Source organism: Mycteria americana, chromosome 11, assembly GCF_035582795.1.
Source record: "Mycteria americana isolate JAX WOST 10 ecotype Jacksonville Zoo and Gardens chromosome 11, USCA_MyAme_1.0, whole genome shotgun sequence".
Taxonomy (NCBI): Eukaryota; Metazoa; Chordata; class Aves; order Ciconiiformes; family Ciconiidae; genus Mycteria; species Mycteria americana.
In genome coordinates, this window is record NC_134375.1 from 22719431 (window position 1) to 22739459 (window position 20029).

Consider the following 20029-nt stretch of genomic DNA (forward strand, 5'->3'; position numbering starts at 1 on the left):
TGCGCCCTGCCCTGTCCCCATGGGGCCACCGCAGAGGTCCCCAGCCAGAGGCGAGGTCCAAAGCAAGAGTCCTGCTCTTCCCAGCAGAATAGGGGTCACAGCCCCGCATTCGGGGGCAGAGAGATGCAGAAGAAAACGCTCAGCAGCTTCGTGCTTCACCAACCAAACCAACCCCACCGGCCAGGAGGGAAAACCCAGTGCTCGCTGCTGGCGCCGCGCGTCCCCAGCAATGGGCAAAGTCCACGCACCCCTTTTCCTATCGCAGGCCCCCAATGACTCTCGCCCAGAGCTTTAGGGGGGCTCAGGGTCCCCACCAACAACCCCAAAGCATCGCTCTTCTGCCTCGCTCTCCCAGCGCTGCTGAGCCACGGCCACTGCTGCCTTGCACAGCCCCGCAACGACAGGGGCAGGACCAGCGACAGCACGCAGGCACAAACCCACAGGCTCCTGCTTTTTCCTTTTCCAGCCCTATTTCCACCCTATTTCCAGGGTGGCAGCCCCTGCCGGGGCACGGGACGGTCTGCAGGGACCGGCTGCGAAGGTGATGCCGCCGCGTTTGGTTGGTACAGACCTGGCAGCTCCTGATCACGCCCCACGGGGCAGCACGAGCCAGCTCAGGGGGCTGCCAAGAGGCTTTTTGCCCTCAAACCCCTTTTTCGGGGCGATGACAGAAGTCAGGTTCGCACCCAGCAGCCTTTTTGAAGACGTGGGGTCTTAGGGATCCACCTCCGTCCCTCAGCCTCCTCCAGCTTCTGCAACGTACCGCTCCCCAAAAGTCACCTTGCCCCGACACCGGCAAAGCCCGGTGGCGACGCTGCCTTCCCCGTCGGCGGCTCCGTGGCAGCCGGAGCGGGCTGATGGATTGGGGTTAGGCGGCGCGTTGCCTGCAGGCACCCGGCGCCGGAGCCGGGGAGAGGCGAGACGTGCACTGTCAGCGCTTTCGGCAGCGAAAGTTGGAGCAGGGCTGGCTGCTGCCGCCTCCCCGGCTGGCCAGGCGCCAGGCTCCAGCCCTCGCTCACCTGCTGGCTTTGTATGGAGAGCAGAGCAGATGGGGGGGAAAAAAAGAAAAAAAAGAGAGGGTTATGGCTTGTTAGTCAAAAAACCCAGCGGCATGGGGGGGAGAGGGAGCGGGGTTTGGGGGGATGGAGCCCCCCCGACACCTCCTCTCCCTCCCTGAGGCCGTGCGAGCAGGCCAGAGCATCCCTTGGAGAGCCAAGGGCATGGAAACGCTGGGCCCCGTCCATCCCACACGAGGCAGGAGCCCCAAGCCCGGCGGCGTCCCCCTCCAGGAGTCACTCGAGGACGGAGCTGGCAGCTGTCTGCAGCCCTGGCCCCGCCGCCCCGGCCAGTCCCCGAGGCCAACGGTTCACGATGAATTTCTAATTGTTTCCTCCAACAATGAGACATCCTGTTCGGAGCCGGGGCGGCTCAACAAAGCCCGACACCGGCGAGCGGGGCCCCTTCCTGCCGAGCAGGAACGGGGCGATGGCCGAGCGCTCCCCGCCACGAGCGGGGGGGACGGGGAAGGCTCCGCCGCCCCTTCCCCACCACCCCATCCACTTAACACACCAGCTCTCCAGCCTCCACCTTGATTAAAACAGCTTAACGACTCCGGCGAGAGCTCTCGAGGGGGCGGGGAGCCGCCGAGAGGTATTTGATGGATTCACTTTGGCAACCGTCAGCTACCTTGTCGTGCCAATAAAATTATTGCCATTGATCGGGGAGAAGTGCGGACGCATGCTCCGAGGAGCAGATCTCCCTCCCGGGGCTGGGCGCAGGCGCCCACGGGGGCTGTGGGCGTCACGGGGAGGGGGCGAGGGGTCCCCAGGGGATGGGATGGGGACGGAGCGGGAGAGGGCAGAGGGAAGAGGCAGGAGGAACAAAAGGCCCTTGTGCCGGGCGGCCAGCTGGGGAGAGGCAGCAACACAGGCAGGAGAGGATTTCCAGGGGCTGCGATGGGGTCGATGCTCAGGGAGTCCTCAAGCGTTGCCAGCTGGCACCGCTGGGGCCGGGGCAGGCTTCACACCCCAAACCTGTCCCCCCCAAAAAAAGCCTGCCGAGGCGCAGGAAGTAAGTAGGGTAGCCGGCAGCGGGGTCACGAGGGGGGCCGAGCCCTCCGGGAGCCGGATTTCACGCGCTGAGACACAAAGGGGCCCTTTTGAGCCGGAGCCGCTTACCCCGAGCGCTAAGCAGAGGGTGACGCGAAAGGACCCGCAGGGATGGGGACTGGCAGAGCAGGCAGGGAGCCCGACGGCTTCTCCTTCCAGCTCACGTGGACCGCAACTGGGTCATGCCTCGTACCCCAGACGCTAACACATGGGGGCTTTCGTTATGGGAAGGAGAGCCAGCAGGCAACAGGGAAATTCCCAAAAAGCCCCCGGTCAGCAGCTCCCCGTCCCCACAGCACCTATTTTCAGGTCCTACTGCCCAGACACACACCAAGGGTCGCGAATACACCGAAGCATCTTTCTCCCAAGCTTTAAGACAGCCTGACACAAAGGGGGTGCTTCCACGGGCTGCCAAATCTGGCCCCCTGAAGCAATCCCATCTCCCTGGCCGCAGCAGGACAGGGGGCTGCAGGGGAGCCCCTCAACCCTCCCCAGGACAGGAGCACCGCATCCCGTTGCGTGGGGATGGGGATGACCCACTTAGCGTGAAGAGTTTATTTATTATTATTGTTAAAGTGGAGAAGCCAAAGAAGCCAGGCGTGGGACCAGTTCAGCTGTGCCTTCTGTGGGAGAGAATAAACAAGCTGCGGCAAGCGTGAGCCCCGGGGGGGAGCAGATTCCCAACGGAGACGCGTCCCGATGCATTCACGCCCAAGGCCAGTTGATTTCGGGACAGGGCAGGGAGCCGCACGGATTGCAGGGGTGACCGGGCAGCCAGATAATCCTCCAAAAAAATGAGAGCTCAGCCGGCTGCGAGGGACGCGCAGTCCGATGCTATCCTGGCTGGGGCGCGCTGGCTGCACCGTCCCACGACCGTTGCCCGCCTTAGGGATCTCCAGCGCCTGGATCGCAGGCGGTGCTGGCTATGGACAGCTCGCAGCCTCCTTGCCCTGCGGTAGCCAGGGGATGGCAGCGGGCAGGGAGCCACCAGCTGCTTCGAGGGAGGAGCTCAGCTCAGCCCCCCAAAAAAATAACCAGCCAGCACCCAAAACTGGGTCAACCCACAAGGGCCACACTGGAGCTCAGCGGAGCCCTAACGCAGTGCCTTGTTTGCATAACGAGGAGCGGATGGCAAGCTAACGAGGGCAGCCCGGTCTCTGCGCTGCACCTCCCAGGATGCCCCATTGCCCCATCTCCAAGCCGCCGGCCCAGCACGGTGCAGTTACTGGGAGGGGGTCACACCATCAGCACACCCTCTCCAGCACCGTCCTTCTTCCCTCTCTCCGTACAACACTTCAAGCACACCCAAAATCGAGTCCTTGGCACACACAGGTTAAGAGGCGACTACAGGTACGGTGTCAAACGTGCCTTTCCAGCACGTGGCTGAGCACTCCCGTTGCAGTTACGCACACAGCTGTCCGTCCACCCGAAAAACGGGAAAGACAACCCTGGCAAAACAACGACCACCCAATAAAAAGACTGTCAAGCGAGGACAGGTGGTTTCCAGGAGAGAGCCAAGCATTAGGAAGTAAGCCTCGCCTCCCGTGTGCAAATATCCCTCGGACATCCCCGCGGAAGCACGCTTACGGCTCACGTCCCTGTATCACTTCCCCATCCGCAGCACCCTCAGACCGCAGGGTGCAAGGCCGGGCCCCTGACACACCAGCTCGGGAGCGCGGAGGAAGCGGCTCACCGCCAGCCCCAGCAGCGTGAGAAGTCATCCCCGCATAGCTCACCCGGGCAGCGGCAGGAATTCCCCGAGCACCCCCCTATCCCATGACTGCTGGCACAGAGGACAGCAAGCACACGGGGCCGAGGGCTTTCCAAGCCTGGCCTCTCCGCATAACTCGGGGCCAGCCAAAGATAACCGCCTGCCTGGTAATCCCGCGGGGATCAAGCTGAGAGCGGGCTGCCACGGGCTTCGCTGCCGCAACCCGCTCAGCATCCCGGGAGTCCCGTATCTCCATCCCCCCCGGTGCCTCCCCGCCCCAGACCGCAGCCCCTGCCCCACAGCCAGATTTGCAAATCTGACCTTGCTTGCAATATCCTTCCACCCCCCCGAAATTAGGGTCTGCCTGCAGCTGCGGCAGCAGCAGGTGCTGCCCAGCACCCCGGCCTCGTGGCGGCAACTGTTGGCGGCAGGGCTGGGGAGAGGCTGCGGGGCAGCCAGAGGCTCGCGTGGCTTTTTTGGGGGGGGGGGACAAAGGGAGGCTCTGTCTGCACGCAACAGCCTGGACAAATGCTGGGCACGGAAGCTGCCATCCAAGGAAAATCCAGACGCGGCGGTGACTCTGCCCTGACCTTACCCCGGCCCAGATGGTGGGATCGGTGCCCCCTCCGCAGAGCGGCATCCATTACAGGGCTCCTGGGGACGGGGAGGGGAGCACCCAGCTGTCGGTGCAGCCCTCCCTCCCCAGAGGAGACGCCAGAAGGATTGCGACCGCTGCCGAGGGCTGCACCCCTGCTGTACCCTCTGCCTGGGGGAGCCACCTCGGCCACGCTCTGCCGTACCCCGGCCGGGCGTCCCATCCCCTGGTTGGGCACACGGCGGCACCACTCGGGGACAGGTCCGCAGCCCCCCAGGCGGGGGGGAGCCCTCCCCTCCCGCCGGCCCCACCGGCAGCCAGGCAGCAGGATCAGGTAGCTGCTGAGGCAGCGCTTTGCCGGGCCGGCCGGGCAGGGGCTGCCGCAGAAAGGCTGGGCTGCCCACTCCAAGGTCACAGCAGGGGACGAGGGGGGAACCTGGTGGCAGAGGGCTCGGAGCCTGCAAAGTGCTCCCATGCTGCCATCGGAACGCTCTGTGACCCCAGGGGTTTTGGGGGCTCCGGGCAGGACGAGCCTACAAAACCTGCCCGGCATCCCAGTGCTGGGACAGGACCGAGACCCACCTCTCCGTTCCCCATGGAGCTCCTGCTCCGTGTCCTCATCCCCTGCAGGGCCAGAGAGCCAGACCAGCTCTTTGGGGCACCGAGTTTAGAAACCAGCAAAAAAAGAGCTGGGGAAAGCCCTGCAGGAGAGGAGGATGCTCAAACCACACCTGGGCTCCAAGTCCTGGCCTCAGCCATGACTTTGTAGCATGCAGCCCACACCCCAGCCAGGCACCCACCCTAGATCGCCGCTTGCAAGTGACTCCGAAAGTGCAAAGACCAGAGAAAAACTGAAAAAAGGAGGGAGAGGAAAAAACAAATCTGCCATGTAAAAAGCAACTGCCAGCCCCTCTAGGTAAATAAGGAACCAGAGGTGTAACACTGTCCCTGTGGCTTTGTGAGCCCTCCTCCCGCACGCTCCTTCCTTCCCATCCCCATTTAAAACCTCCCATCTGGAGCCCAGCGGCAGGAGAAGCCGCCAGCAACGCGACACCAGTCCCTCCGGATCCCTCATCGATCCGGAAGGGAGGACGAGCTGCCTCCGTCAGCTCCTCGCGGCCCTGCTCAGCCCTGGCGCCGCCGGGTCCCCCCCCGAGGACTGCAGAAAGCCAAGCAGAGGATGTGGGGCTGGAGAGGACCACCAGCGTCCTGCCCCTCACCCCAAAACACATGCTGCCCATGTCTCCCCCCCCCCGCCCCTAAACACGCTGCTAATAGGCAGAGCGCGGGCAGGTCAGGGGTCCAGGAGGAACACGGGCAGGGCGAGAGGGACGTACGGGGACTACCGCCCGCAATGGCACCCTGCTCCTGAATCCTACCAGGGAAGCCACCCTGCCTCTTCCAGGGCACCCTGACCAGCACAGATGAGGAGAAGCACCAAAAATGCAGGGTGCGGTGCCCACGACGGGGTGCTGCAGCACCTCGCAAGCCACAGAGCAACGGGCTGGACCCCCCAGCCAAGCCCTGCTCCTCCTGCCCCTGGCAGGGACCACACCAGGACCTTTGTGCTGCCCTTCCCTAGCTGAGGATGCAGTTAATGCAAGCTGTGTTTATACAGGGCATGTACAGCTGTAATTATAGGCACGATGTTATGATAACAGGAAATCCGTGCCCTGTGGAGATGCAGGCAGAGAAAGGCACGCACGGAGCTATTTGCTAATTGCCACCAACAAGCAGCCTTTTGTGCCGTGGCGGGTTACGGGAAGAGAAGTCTCCCCTGCGCCGGGCTGGAGCCATCGGCACCCACCTCCGCCCAGGTCAATGGCAAAGCCATACGGACCCTGTGGCAGCCACAGGGCAAAGCCACCTGCCCCGAGACACAAGGGGAGGGGGCTCTGATCCACCCGCGGCCAGGACTCAACTTCCCTAGGTTATAACCCTCCCAAAAGACAGAGGCTTTGTAAATTTGGTTGGCAGAGACGAGCAAGGGGAAATTGCCCCTCGCTGGCCCTTTGCACATTACCCCCAATATATCAAGTCATGCCACGACAGAGGCACAGCCCTACCTGTAGCCCCAAAGGGCCGGTGAGGCGAGCGGCCATCCCTCCCCATCAGCATCACTGAGGGCTTTCCTACCTTTTTGATCTTCCCGCTCCGCGTGCCCGCAAAGACGACGGTTTGTCCTCTGTAGTCGTAGGCAGCCACCGAGGTCATCCCATCCTCCTTATCCACAAAGAGCGGGGTCCCCTCGATGGTGACGGTCCCGCCCAGCGGCTGGTTAAAATCCTGGCCGCAGAAATTGTCGTCGATCTGCAGCGGCTGTCGGAAGAAAGCAGAGGAGAGATGAGCTTTTTGCCAATGCCTCGACATGCCGGACCTCGCAGGTGGCCATCAGCCATCTCCCACCTCCACCCCATCGGCTACGGCAGCTTTGGCAGCCCCACCCCTTGCCCCTCCTGTCCCAGCCATCCCACCTCACCAGCCGAGGGAAGGGATGAGCCGACGCTTCCCTAAAATTCCCTACGCGCTGACGTAAGGCACTTGGGACACATCCAAGGCGCGCAGCCCCTCTCTGCATCTGAACAAGCTTTGCAGACCAAGACCAAGGCTCTCGGTGCCCTGCCTCTTACAGAGCAGCACTTACAAACCCAGCGGGAGCCAGCACAGCATCCCCGCTCCATCCCCGCCGCTGCCACCTCAGACACGGGGGATGCCAGCACGAGCTCCCCAGCACACACCCCCCTCTCCTCCTCACCCCGGCGCTAGCTTCAAAAAGAAAAGGGCTTGGCAGCAAGGCAGGAGGGGCTGAATCCTGCGCCCCAGCCTTCCCGCAGAGACAAAACACTTCCCAGCCAAGGCCGTGCCAAGACAAACGGGTCAGGGCTCCTGAAAGAGTCGCACTCCGCATAGCAGAGCCTCCAGCAAACGCGCTATCCACCTGCCAGCCCTGTTCCTCCTCCCGCAGGAACGTCTTCGGGAAATCCCCGCATTTTTTTCGTGCTGCCTTGCCCCAGACAAGGCGCCTGGCTCAGCCAGCTGCCTCCTCGGTTCAGCACTCGCCTGCGGGTCTGGGAAAAGCTTTTGCAAGCTCTGCCCAGGGAGAGGCAGAGGCAGGGCTGCACCGGCTCCTCTCTGCCCTGGGGGCTGCGACAGCAGGGACCTCTGGCAAGGACGGTCGTGCCAACGGGCAAGGCAAAGCCAGAAGGATGCACCCTGTCCCGTGAAAGCCGGGATGCAGGCAGGGGAGCGGGACCAGGACCAGCTCCGCAGCACCCACCCCCTCCATCGAGCGTCCCCGCCACGTTGCCCTGACCTGCTGAGCAGAACGACAGACCCTGGCCACGGGTACCTCTCCCGGAGGTCCCACGCTAGGCAACAGCCTCACACAGTCACACAGCACCACCAAAATCCACCCCCGGCAGCCCTCGGCTCGACCCAGGCACCGAGGGGCTCCGGCCAAATCCCCAAGGGTGGCAGCGAGCCTGGGTGCAGGAGGTCAGGGCGGCAAGGCAGGCACGGCCGACGGGGAGACAGCCTGCTCTGGCCACGGGATTTTTCCGCTTCACAAGGTTCCTTATGTAACTTTGAATTTAAAGGGGAGAGAGGTTTTTTGGCAAGCAGAGGCCTCCAAATGCATGCCAGTCCCCAAGGGGTTTTAAATCCATACAGCATGTGCACGGAGCATATGGGAAAACGCCGAGCTCCCGAGCTCCACGTACGCAAGGGCAGTACATAGCTCCGCAATTCCCACTCGCCACAGCCCGGGAAGCGAGGGTCAGCCTGGACCAGCTCCCACCAGCAACCAGCAGTCACCCACGGGGAAGAGGGAAAACGCGGCACTTTTCCGTGCCCCGGTGCAATGCACTTGCAGCCACAACGAGTCTGCTCGCCCTCCTCGCCGTGCCGCTGTGCCGGCCCCAAGGCCAGCGGTCCCGCTCCCGGACGCAGTGCTGAGCAAGCCTTCCAGCGGGTGAGGACCGGGAACGACGCCAGCCGGTCACGTTCGGCCTCCCCAGGCGCTCTGGGGATGCTGGGCTGCTTCCTCAGTTACTCTGACTTCTGGTTTTGCTGGGTGCCTGAGTTCGTATACAGCCAGAGATCGACTCCCTTCCCCGCCTGACCTTTGCTCGTCCTTCCCTAACCTGGGGGAACTCCTACAGCAAGGCGCGAGAGATGCGGGGATCCCCAAAACAAGAAGGTGGCCACCACATGCTCTGCAACTACGGGAAAAGGGGGGAAGCGCAATTAGGACCTCTCCACCCATCCTCTGAATCCCAGCCTTGCAAGCGCCCTCCCTTACCCATCAGCCAGCACACGCACTAAGCGTCCTCCTCCGCACCACCAGGCTAGACATTTTAAAACAGCAGATCTGAGAAAATCACCTTCCCAACCACGGAGCGAGACGGGAGCGACGCTCCAGTCGATACCCAGCTCCCATCCGGATAACTGGGATCCTTCGGGTGCTTTGCTGGGAAAAACCACTCTCTGGCTCCAACAGCCCCTCTGCCCCAGTAAAGCGTCCCAGCACCTTCCACCCGGCCGCCAGCCCAGCAGAGGGGTTAGGGGCAATGCCATGAAAGAATTTCAGCCCCAGTAACCCCTGGGCGCAGTTTCTGCTCTCTCCGCACTCAATCTGCAGCTTTCCCAACCCCTCGGCTGCTGAATATGCAAGAGGAGAGATGTTTACGGTGTTTACTCCTCTCTGCTTTGTCTCAACAAACTCTCTGGGAAATGACAAATACAGCTGCGCTCCGGGTCGGCGAGGAGCGCCCGCCGCCGCGATGCCGACACCACCTCGATAAATAATTACGCCGACAATTAGCTCATTAACAGCAAACTGCCTCGTTAGGGAAGCGCAGGCAGGCAGCACAGCGAGGTCGGGCCAAGGGCGGCGGTACAGGGGTGATGGCACCAACCGACATCCCTGGCGGAGGCGAGGCGGAGGGACGGAAGGACAGAAGGACAGAGGGACAGCTGTCCCCCAGCCGGTGCCGGCAGGGACCGACACGCACCACGGCACGCGAGGGCCAGTGACCTTGCAGCGTTTCAGCTTGCAGATGCTGGGATCTGCAGGAGGTGTCGAGCTCTGCCCGCTCTCCCATTTGCACGGGTGCTTGCAGGGAGCATGGCCTCAGCCCGCTGCAAGGAGGGGTTGCTTTGTTTTGAGGCTTGGGGGTATTTTTTATTTATTATTATTATTATTATTTCTCTTTTGGCTTTATTTCATTGCTTTCCTTTGGCACCTCTCCCCGCTGCCCCCGGCCCCCAGGCACTCCAGGCCCCCACCTCCGCGGCACTGCAGCCTTCTCCTCTCTCCCAGCACTAACCCGCCTCCCCAAAACAGGGTCAGGAAACTCGGATTTCCCAGGGAAGCGGCTTGCCACAGGCGCAAAAGCAGACCCGCAGCACCAAGCAAGCAGGAGCAGCCCGTCTCCTTGATGTGCCTTGTCTCATTGCCTCCCTTCAAGCCCACTTACGAAAGCAATGAGGGAGCAGACAGCAGAGGCGAGGCTCGCGCCGCTCAGCGTTATTAATTAGCCGGTAATTCGCCAGTTAACACCACTACAGGCAGACCCCATCCCCCTGTGCCCCCCCAGGGGCTGCGATGGAGGATGCAGGGGACACGAAGAGCCAGGGAGGAGGTTGCAGGAGGCAGGTACCGAGTGCTAGGCTGGGATGCCAGGCTTTTTGCACGTTAATCGCTGCCCAGGAATAATCCCAGCGCAGTACAGTTTAACATCTGCATTTCTCTGGCTGTCCCTGGGAAGGGTTTGGCTTATCCCGGCCCAGTTTGGGCCAGTTTGTCACTAGCCGTCGCCCTGTGCCAGCAGGCTGGGCAGCGAGCCCCACCAAGGACTTTAAACTCATTTTCTGCCTTGGGCGGTGCTGCCGCCCACGTTCTGCCAGCTCTGGGCACTGGCTCTGCCCACGCTGCCAGCCTGGGGGACGAGGACTCCGGGAACCCCGAATCGCTCCCTGCTGCAACATCTCCACTCCAGCTCCAAGTTGCTGCCCTCTCCCAGCCCCGCTACACCAGACCCTCGCCCCCCACGAACGGGGGGACGGGCGTGCTGGGGAGACGCACTGAGCACACGGACCTCGGTCCCTGCATTGCACGCGGACAGCAAAGAGCCGGGCGACGCAACACCGAAGCCCTTCTTCAGTGAAACATCGCGAGCAGCAAAACCTCTGGACAGGCTCAGGAGTGATTTAGGCAGCGAGGCCGGCACAGGAGAAGGTGCCTTTGCTGTGCACGCGAGCCCGTGCACGGGTCTGAGCATGGCAGCACGAGGGGTATCGCTCCTCTTCCCGCTGCCCGATCGCTGGATCCCAGAACGGGAGAGAGAGAAAGAGGAGACAGGAATTCACTCCGCTCGCCAGCACCGGGGAGGAACCACTAACATCTCCTGAGCTGGCTGCCAAGCCGGGCAGCCTCTCCTCCTGGCTCTGGCGCTGGCTCCGGAGGATCGGAGCTGCCCTGCAGCGCTGGGGCATGAGCATCCCTTGGCCCCGCGTTGCTCGAGGTCTGGAGTGGGACACCAGCAAAGCCTCCTCCAGCATGGACCAGCCTCAGCCCCTTGCCACCACGAAGGAGCTGAGTAAGAGCTCCTGGGACATTTTCCATACGGAAGGAGTATAAATCCCAAGCAACTACTGACTCGAGCAATTACATTCTGCCTCCTTAAAAACAAAAGAACAACATGCCCTTTATTTTCTGGCCAGCCCTCATCACCGAGAGATCTGTGTGACAGATCCCACAACCCACCCCAGAGGTGGCTGCATTTTATTAGGGTCACAGACATTCCTGCCAGAAAGAGGTTACATGCTCCACGGGGTCTGGTTTGGCTTGTGATCAGCACAGCGAGGGGCTGAGGGCTTGACTCATGATCCAGCCGGGCCTTTCCTGGCTCTGCTTGGCAGCTTGGGGGAGAGCGGCACCCCCCAACCCAACCCATTCAAAAGCAGGAGCCACCCCATCGTGGCATGCATCCTTCCACCCTGCAAGAGCCACGTCCGCAGGACCCAAAGAGCACCTCGAGACCCACCTACTCACGCAGGCTGGCCGGCAGGCAGCGATCCCAGGACTCTCCTAGCATGAAACCCCCCTTAAAGGGGTCAGAGCCCCCTCCCCAAAACCAGGGGGCACGGTGCTGCCACGGGGCACCGGCAGAGGCAAGCCGGGAGCACGGGAGGAGGCAGCGAGAATCTCCTCCACCAGAGCCAGCAGCTGCGCGACCCAACAGGCAGCAGTGTAATGATTTCATCATTTTCCAGCAAAATTGAATTAGTTCAAAGCCAAAATCTGATTTGCGAGCCCAGCGCTCTTGACAGCAAACCCTTTACTTTGTCAGGCAGCTGTTAGCTGTCTCCTCCGGAGCTGCGGGAAGGACAGCGGGAGGGAAGGCAGGGCTGCTCCGCAGGGACCCCCTGCCCACCTGCCTGCACCGCCAGGCACCCAAAACCCTGCTCGGGCACGGATGGGGGCACGGTGATGGGTGCCGAGCACCAGCAAGCAGGGCTGGGGGGAGGTGGGCAATAGCAGGGGTGTCGGGACCTCCACCAGACCCCCCCAAATGCACACACGGCACCCCAAAACCCCTCTCTGCCAAGTATCTGACCCTGCCTGGGGACTACCCAGCCCAGCTTGGTGATGCCCAGTCTAAGACCTCCCCATCACCCAGAGCGGTAACCTCCCTGTGACCATTTGTGGTTTATAAAGTTGCCTGGAAAAAAAAAATCCAGCTATAATAGTTCAACTGGAAAACAAACCCAGAGAGCCAAGTGGGGAGGTCCCCCGCTCCCCACCACTCACAGGCCCCACACAGAGCCGCTGAGCCACAAGCAGGGGCCAGACGCACCCACGCGAGCACCAGGCAGGAGGACACATCTCTGGGAACAGAGGGGAGCGCTCCCTCGGCTGGGAATCACTGCTCCGGGATGCCGGCACTCGCCTCCTGCACCTCCGGACGACAGTTTGCACTGGCCACGCTCAAAACACGCCTCGCTGACAGCGCCTTGTGCCCTCTGTCCTCCTCTCTAGCAGCCCATGGAGAGGACGTGGTCTCTCCACGCTGAGCATGACCAACTTCTGCTGCGACCGCCAACCTCCCCGCCTTCCTCCATCAGGTCCGCACTCCTCGTGCCCCACATCCTGCTACCCCCAACGCCTTCTGCTCAGCCACCACCAAGCCCCAGGTGAGACGACACTCACAAATTCACGCGTGCCATCTGCGAGGGACTCCCCAGCAGAGCCCGAGGACCGAGCATCCTGCCCTCCCGGCTCAGCTCGCTGACACCCCCCAAATCCACAGGGTGGGGGAACCAGAAGCAGGCACCTGTGTCAACACGGGGCCCCTTGCTCGGGGCTCTCCATGGGCACCGATGCAACCCAAACCCAGACTGCCACCCCGCACCGAGGCTGCAATCTCCACGAGGAATGCTACCGAGCAAGCCGAGCGCCCAGCCCAAATGGCACCAGCCTTCCCACTGGAAAAACACGGCCCAGGTCAGGTCACCGGGAAAGGTCCGGCCAGAGAGCATTGCCAGGAGCCAGAAACAGCCTGGCTTGGGTAGAGACGAGCAGGAACTTACCGAGTTGATGCAGCCCAGCTCCTTATTCAAGAGCCAGGGCAGCGAGAGTTTCCCTTCTCCTCTGTAGCACGACTGGATACGCTCCTTGATCTTATCCTTGATCTTCTTCAACGTGAAGAGGCAGAGTACAGACTCCTTGGGAGGCTTAACCCTGTTTTTCTGGCCCTGGGAGAAGATGGTGAAGAGGATATCCTCCTGCTCCGAGATGCCCAGGTACTTGGCCAAAGCCTTGCCAGGCCTGGTCAGGTAGGCGTCCTGGATCAGGCGGTACTCGATGCCGTCCTGCACGCAGCCGATGGGGAACTCCACATAGGAGTAGAACTTGGGGTCATCCACGCAGAGGCGGACGATCTTGGAGGTGAAAAACTGCTCCCCAGTGGAGTCTGGCGAGGTGAGCTGGGTGTCCAGCTGCAGGGTCAGGTAGTAAACAAACTGCTCGCTGCTGAAGCTGTAGATGTAGTAGATATCGAAGGTGGGGAACTTGGAGAGCGTATCCGAGGGGATCTTGAGCTGGGAGGAGACAAACTCGTCCTGGTAGACAAAGCCAAACATCTCCGCGTTCTCCTCGTTGGCCATCAGCTTGCGGCTAGAGAGGGTGGGGAAGTACTCCGACTTCCCGTCAATGGGCGTCCCAATGAAGAGCTTGTTCTGCCCGTTCAGCACCTCGATGATGACCCCAGACATGGTGCCCGACTCATTGACGCTGGAGAGGTAGTGCTCCTTGCGGTGGTGGGGCTCACCCAACTTGAAGAGGTCGTCCAGCCGCAGGAACTGGCAAATACCCTGGGAGGCACTGCCACAGGCGATCAGCCGGTTCCCCGAGTAGTCCACCAGCAGTAGTTTGTTCACGTTGTTGGTGGTGACCAGCCCGTGCGGGCAGGACTGAACACTGGGCGGAGGGTAACACTTCTCATTGTCCTCCACGGGCCCCGTCACGTGGGTCCGCAGGAGCGTGAGGTTATTGGAGAGCTTGTAGATCCGATTGACAGCCCCCACGTAGACCTCCCCGGTTTTGTTGTGGACCACCAAGTGCGTCAAGCTCCAGTCTGTAACCGGGAAAGTCCTAAAGGGAGACTTGGGGCTGCTTTCCGCCAGCGGTAGCCAGGTGCTCCCCAAGAGCAGCAAGGTCCAAACGTTGATGCACAAGCGGTGCCTGAGCCAAAGAGGCCACATTGCAGCAGCCTCACATCCAGCCAAGGCCATGCCCAAACCCAGCCACAAAATAAATAGAAACAAACCCAAACTAAAGGGATGAGGGAGGGAGGAGGAGCTAACGGGACACAGTCTCCTCTGCTTCCGCTGCGCTCGGCATTCAGGGCATCGTGGGCACAGCCAGTTCGGTCAGCCCTAGAGGGAGAAAGACAAGAAGAGCGGGGTTAGGAGGCTTTCCTGCATGGTGTCAAGCCTGTTCCACCCCACCCAGAGACTCTGCTGCTCCCCGCTTTTCTAGCAAGCAGCCTAACAAAAGTCCCCCACCACCTCCTGCCCCGGAGGAAGACACGACCCCGGTGCAGGGAACCAAGGGAGACAAGATGCCAAGGACAACCCCGCCTGGTCACACGCTGCTGCGCGCTGCGCGTCCCAGCCGAAGAGCTGCCACGCGCTTTGTCTCACCATCCCAGCCTCAACCACCAGCCCCACCACCCGGCAGCCCCTCTGAGGGGCACCCACCCTGCCCTCGCCCCCACCCAAGCCCCCTCAAGAAGAGCAGCAGCCGTTCGAGCGTGCCTGCAGCCGCTGGCTGGACCAGACCGGCACGTCCCCGCGGGCAGCGGCCTGGTGATGTGCTCCAGCACACCTACCGCATACAAACGCCTCGGCGGGGCGTAGCTGGCCCTGACCTGCTTTTAAGACCACCAGCAGCACCGAAGCGTTAGCCGGCGATGGCTGCTAAGAAGCCTCGAGAGGAGCCTGCTCCCCCTGCTCCACCACGGCACTGGGAGCGGATGCAAAAACCCAGTTTGCAGCAAGCACAGCCCAAGCCCCTACGCAGAGGAGGATCTCGAAAGCACCTTTTAAAGGAGCTGGGAGAGCCAAGAGCCCTGGCACGCTGCCTGCCGTCCCTGCCACCTGCCTGCCTGACAAACCCCAGGAGGGCCGTGGGCAGGAGGGGCTGGCGGGGGGAGCAAGCGGGCACGGCAAGGAGAAGCACGTCCTTCTGGTATTTATATGCATTAAAAAACACAGGGCCAGCCATCAGGCAGTTGGCTGGAGAGGCTCCGGAGGGATGAGGGGGCACACGCAGGGAGGATGGAGAGCTCTGCACGCTGCTGTGCCATGGCTGGGGCTCACCAACATGGAGCAGCAAAGCAGCAGGGAGCCAGCCAAAACCCCACGCCGGTGTGACCTTTCCATCCCCGGCAGTGGGGAGGAGATGGCCGCAGGTAGCCGACGCAGACAGCTCTGCCCTCCCTGTCTGCTCAGCAGCCCCTCTGTCACACCCCCCTCTCCGTCTCCTCCACATCCCACCGACACGGCCCGTCCCAAGGTCCGCGGCCAGGACACAAGCTCAGCCCTCGGTTCCCCACCCCAGCCACCACAGAGAAGCCGCTCCGCAAGCGGAGAAGAGCCTCCCTCTCCTTATCGCCCATCTCTGACTCAGCCCGGGATAACCTGCGGGAGGATCCCAACCAGGGAGCGGCACGGGTAGGAAATATGGCCCACGGTGACTGCGCGGCTCTGCCGGCACCCCGGACCGGGCAGGGTGTCATCGGAGGGCAGCTGGCTGCGCACGCCGTAACGGCAGGGCTGCGGGGGGCCAAGTGGCTACCCCAGGGCTCGGCAGCCCGCTCTGAGCAGGGCGGTGGGACCCGCCAGCCAGACCCCACGCAAACCTTGGGAGGCTGCACCATCACCAGGCCAGCGGCTGGGCCATACGGGTACCCCGACATCCCATATAGCATCCTTCAGTTCTGCTGCCCCCGTCCCAAGCCACGGAGCCAGCCAGGGAGAGGTCCGAGGGAAGGGAGAGACTTTGCCCCCCTTCTCCGGCTCCCAACAAACACAAAACCCCCCCTCTCCCTTCCCAGGGCAAGCCCAGCCCTCGCCAGCCCTCCAGCCCTGCCAGCTCTGCCGGGCCCCCAGCAGTTTGGACAAAGCTTCCGCACCACTTCCAAACCCTCTCTGCAGATCTGCCGTCTCCACCAGCTCTCCCCTGCCCACGCGCTCGCCACCCTGCTCCCTTCCAGCCCCCAACACGTCCCCCTCCAAGGCAGTAGCCTCAAGGGAGGTCGGGGCAACAGTGTCTGAGCAACACTGAGACCAAAGCCAGCTGCCACAAAGCTCCGTGGGTGCGGAGGCAACCAAAGCATGAAGCCACCACCCCTGGAAATCATTCCCATGGTCCTAATCCCCCATTCCTATCACCTTTTCCAACGTTGGGAGCCTCCTAGCAAAGAGCACGCAGCCGCACCACTGCCGGGGCGAGCGTGCTCCCAGGGGACAGCCACGCCGCCCAGCATTTTCGTTTTTACGAGCTTGTCGCCAAGAGCACCCCAGATCGGAGCTTATTAGCCCCAAACCACACCGAGGCGTGGGACCGAGCCGCGCTGTCGACACAAACCCGCTGGTTAGCTCAGAAAGCCGCCGGCCCAGCAGCGGCAGCAGCGCGGTTTCCTGCCAGGTTGCCGGAGGGAGGTTTCCCACCGCGAGAAACCAGCCCGGCTCTCACCAAGCCACTGCGAACCGCGGGGCTGAGCCCCTCCAGGAGCAGCAGGGCCGGCTCCCTCGCAAGGAGATCGCCGTTGACGCAGAACTCGCGCGCCAGCGACGCGCTGCAGAAAGAAGAAGGAGCAGGGAAGGCGGCGGAGGCGAAAATGGGAGCTCGGTGCAGCGTGGGGATGCCGGCCGGAGCATCGCCCTGCTGGGACGGGTGAGGCGGAGAGGGAAGCCACTTTCTGAGTGTGTTTCTATGATTCATCGCTTCTATTTCAGGGAGCGGGAGAGCTGGAGGTCGGGCTGCTGTCACAAAGCAGGGCTAGAAAGCCCAACAGGAGATTCCCAAATTAACGTAGGGAACTGCTACTCAGGAGCTGGAATGAGAGCAAAGCAAGGCAGAGCTGGGGCAAGCAGAGAGATGACACTCGGCAGAGCTCCTCCGAGATTTCTGCTTCTAAATATATGTTAGCAGCAACATCTCATCCTAGTGCCCTGACACCAGCCGGGCTTTTGTCCAGTCCTGCTTAAAACCATCGCAGCGATTATTAAAAAAAAAAACAACCCAGCAGGAAAGGTTAGCTTGTCTGCTTTCTTCGGGATTAAATGATCGATCCGGGTACCTGAGACTTGGATCGAATTGAAGTGGGGTCCGACCCCACGGGGGTGGGGATGGCGGGCAGCCCCGCACCAGAGCACAGGCGCCTGCACGGCCCCAGCTCCCTGCCCGCGGGAGCAGCCGGGGAGGAGCGGTGCGGGGGCCAAAGGGCATTTCCCTCCCGTCACGCTGCCTCCAGCCCCCACGGAGAGGTCACGGTACGGCTAATGGCGGGGCAGCTCCTCCGCCAGCACCCGCTTCAAACCACACAGCACCCAAACCCCCTGGGGCTGCACCCACGTAAAGCGCCTCGCCCTGGGGACGACCCAGCCCGGGACCACCAACACGAGACCCGCACCCCCGCGCACCACCACCACGGTCCCAAAGCGTGGAAAAACCCCGAGCAGACACCCTGGAGCCGAGCCCAGCCCTGAAACGGGCTGCAATAAAATAACACACCCCAGCCTGGAAGCACGCGTGCCAACCGGGAGAGCAGGACCAAAAATACACCCCGTTACGCTGCCCGGGTGATGGCGAGTGATGCAGCGCAGAGCATCCCCGAGAGCATCCCCGCGCCGGGCTGGCTCGCCCCGCAGTGGGGCCGTGCCGGCAGTGAGACAGCACCGCAGGCTTGTGTTTGTTTTCATGCACACGCACATATATACATGCACACACACACACGAACGTACAGCAGGAAACCTGCCCTCAGAAACAAAGCCGGTGAAGCAATCGCGCAAGCACCAAATCCGCCCCAGCCCCTTTCATCCCACGCCAGAAGGGACGTGTGCTCACCGTTCCACCTCGAAAGCGGCCACGCCGAGACGGTCGCAGCTGCTGCGTGACCTGGATGGGGCTGCCCGCCTCGCCACGGCCAGCGCTCACGCACCCCGACTTCAAAAGAGCCTTTGATCAAAAAGCCGTCGGCTTGCCCCGCAAACGCCTGCCTCCCACTCGCTCGCTGCTAAAGAGGTGGCAAGGGACCGCAGCGTTCATCCCCCAAGGCTGCGGGCGTCCCCGTCCCGCAGCACGGGCAGAAACCTGGGTTTGGGATGGGAGATCACGCTTTGGGAAAATAATCATCGCTTTTGATAGCACAAAGCAGGAGTACGGGGATGGAAAAACTAACCTTAAAAGGCAAAGACTGGACAGAGCATTAAGGACCGGCTCTCCACTCATCCAGGCAGCAAGTCCAGAGCGCTGACGGATGCCGAGTCAGCACAGGCGGCTAGGCTACAAAGCAGCAGCCCTCACAGAAACAGCCGGAGCTGGGGTTTAAAACGTGCCGACGAGCACAGAGGTGCACATCTGGCCCCCACAGGCCCGCTTGCCGTCCCCACTCCTGCACCTCCAAGACCCCGGCGGGCTCACGTCACCGCTGGTGCTCCCCACCACCACGCACGGCCCAGGAGGAGCCCGCCGGGGTGCCAGGCGGGTCTGTATCCCCAGGGCTAGGGAATGCATCATTTGTCTTGGAGAGAAGCTGCTCTGGAGCAGCGGGACGAGGCTGCAAGAGCTTTACAGCCTTGCACTTTGCGAGGGAGGCTGGAAGAGTGAAGCAATGGGATTGAAAACCCCCAGATAACCGACCCCCCGAACGGGGAAATGGCATTTAACGGGTCTTTACCTGCAGTCTGCCCAAGTCACTCGCTGCTCTCAGCAACAGCAAACAGTCCGAGAAGGAACCGGCTCCATTTTCAAACGCACGAGCTGCTAGGCTGTCAGTAATTAGCAAAGGGGAGAGAGGGGAGATTATCCGGGGGAGAGAAAAGCCCACAGACCACAGGAGAGTCAGCCTCACCATACAGCTGGTGTATTTTTAGGTTCGTCTGCCTGGGAAAAGCCTTGCAACAATGAGGAAAGGCTGGTGGTGGTACGAGTTAGAGCTGCGCTACATATGCAGTCGTCTGCAACAGGGATAAACTTTAACTCCTTCCTGCACCGCACACAGTCCTTAAAAACTATTTGGCTGGGGTCTCTCCCTAGCAAGCGAGTTAAATCATTACAAATCTTATCCCTGGCTCGAACCACACCCTGATGAAATCAACAGCAGGCTCTGAAGCTGCCCCGCTCCAACCTCCATTGCTATCACCCGCATCAGGAATATCTTTAGCGTCTTCAGTTTCCTCCCAGGCTCCTGCCGTCCCCCCGGGCAGGGGCCGAGGACCTCGTCCTGCCCTGCCGCTGCAGCGCACGTGGGCACAGCAGCTTCCACTCCTGCCCTGCAAGGATCTTCTGGGCACAGAAATCAACCTCTTGGGTCCTGAGAAACATGACGAGGAGAAGCAGCTATCTACTGCGCAAGGGCTTCAAGAAGAAGCTTGACCCTCAGCAAAAAGGGGCATAAAAGAACAAGTAGCAGGGAAATTAAATAGCGTTTCTCAAGCGCGCAATTCCCCTTCCCCAGTCCTCCGCGAGAAGTCACGTCACGCCAAGGAGAACAGCTCTGGAGCCACCACGTGCTCTCACCATCAAGAGACTGCACGCTGTCCTGCAGAGCCATTCCCAAACAGGCTCACGAGCATTTCCGAGGTGGAAATGCAGCCTTGCCCCAACCACAACGTCCCACGGCAGAGAGGCACGCAAGGACAGTCTCAGCAGGTCCTGCCAGGACTGTTTGTCGCTGCTATGGAAGCCAGGCATGGACCGGGACCTTACACGTGTTCTCCAACTCCCTTCAGCTATGCTAGAAGTGCAAGCCGATGGCTGTCGCTTGCGTTATTCTCACAACTCATCTGGGTATCCAAGTCCCTATAGGGACCATATAAGGACTG

General features: G+C 61.7%; 1 protein-coding gene across 1 annotated transcript in view; it reads right to left on the reverse strand.

The window, feature by feature from the left end:
• The window catches only part of PLXNA1 (plexin A1), a 124546-nt gene that overhangs the window by 95274 nt on the left and 9243 nt on the right, over positions 1-20029 (reverse strand). Inside the window, exons 2-3 of the mRNA XM_075514506.1 lie at positions 13007-14353; positions 6551-6733 (exon numbers count right to left, since the gene is read on the reverse strand). Of these exons, the coding sequence (XP_075370621.1) occupies positions 6551-6733; positions 13007-14209 (1386 nt within the window). The 5' untranslated portion in view covers positions 14210-14353. The remainder of the gene's footprint in view (positions 1-6550; positions 6734-13006; positions 14354-20029) is intronic.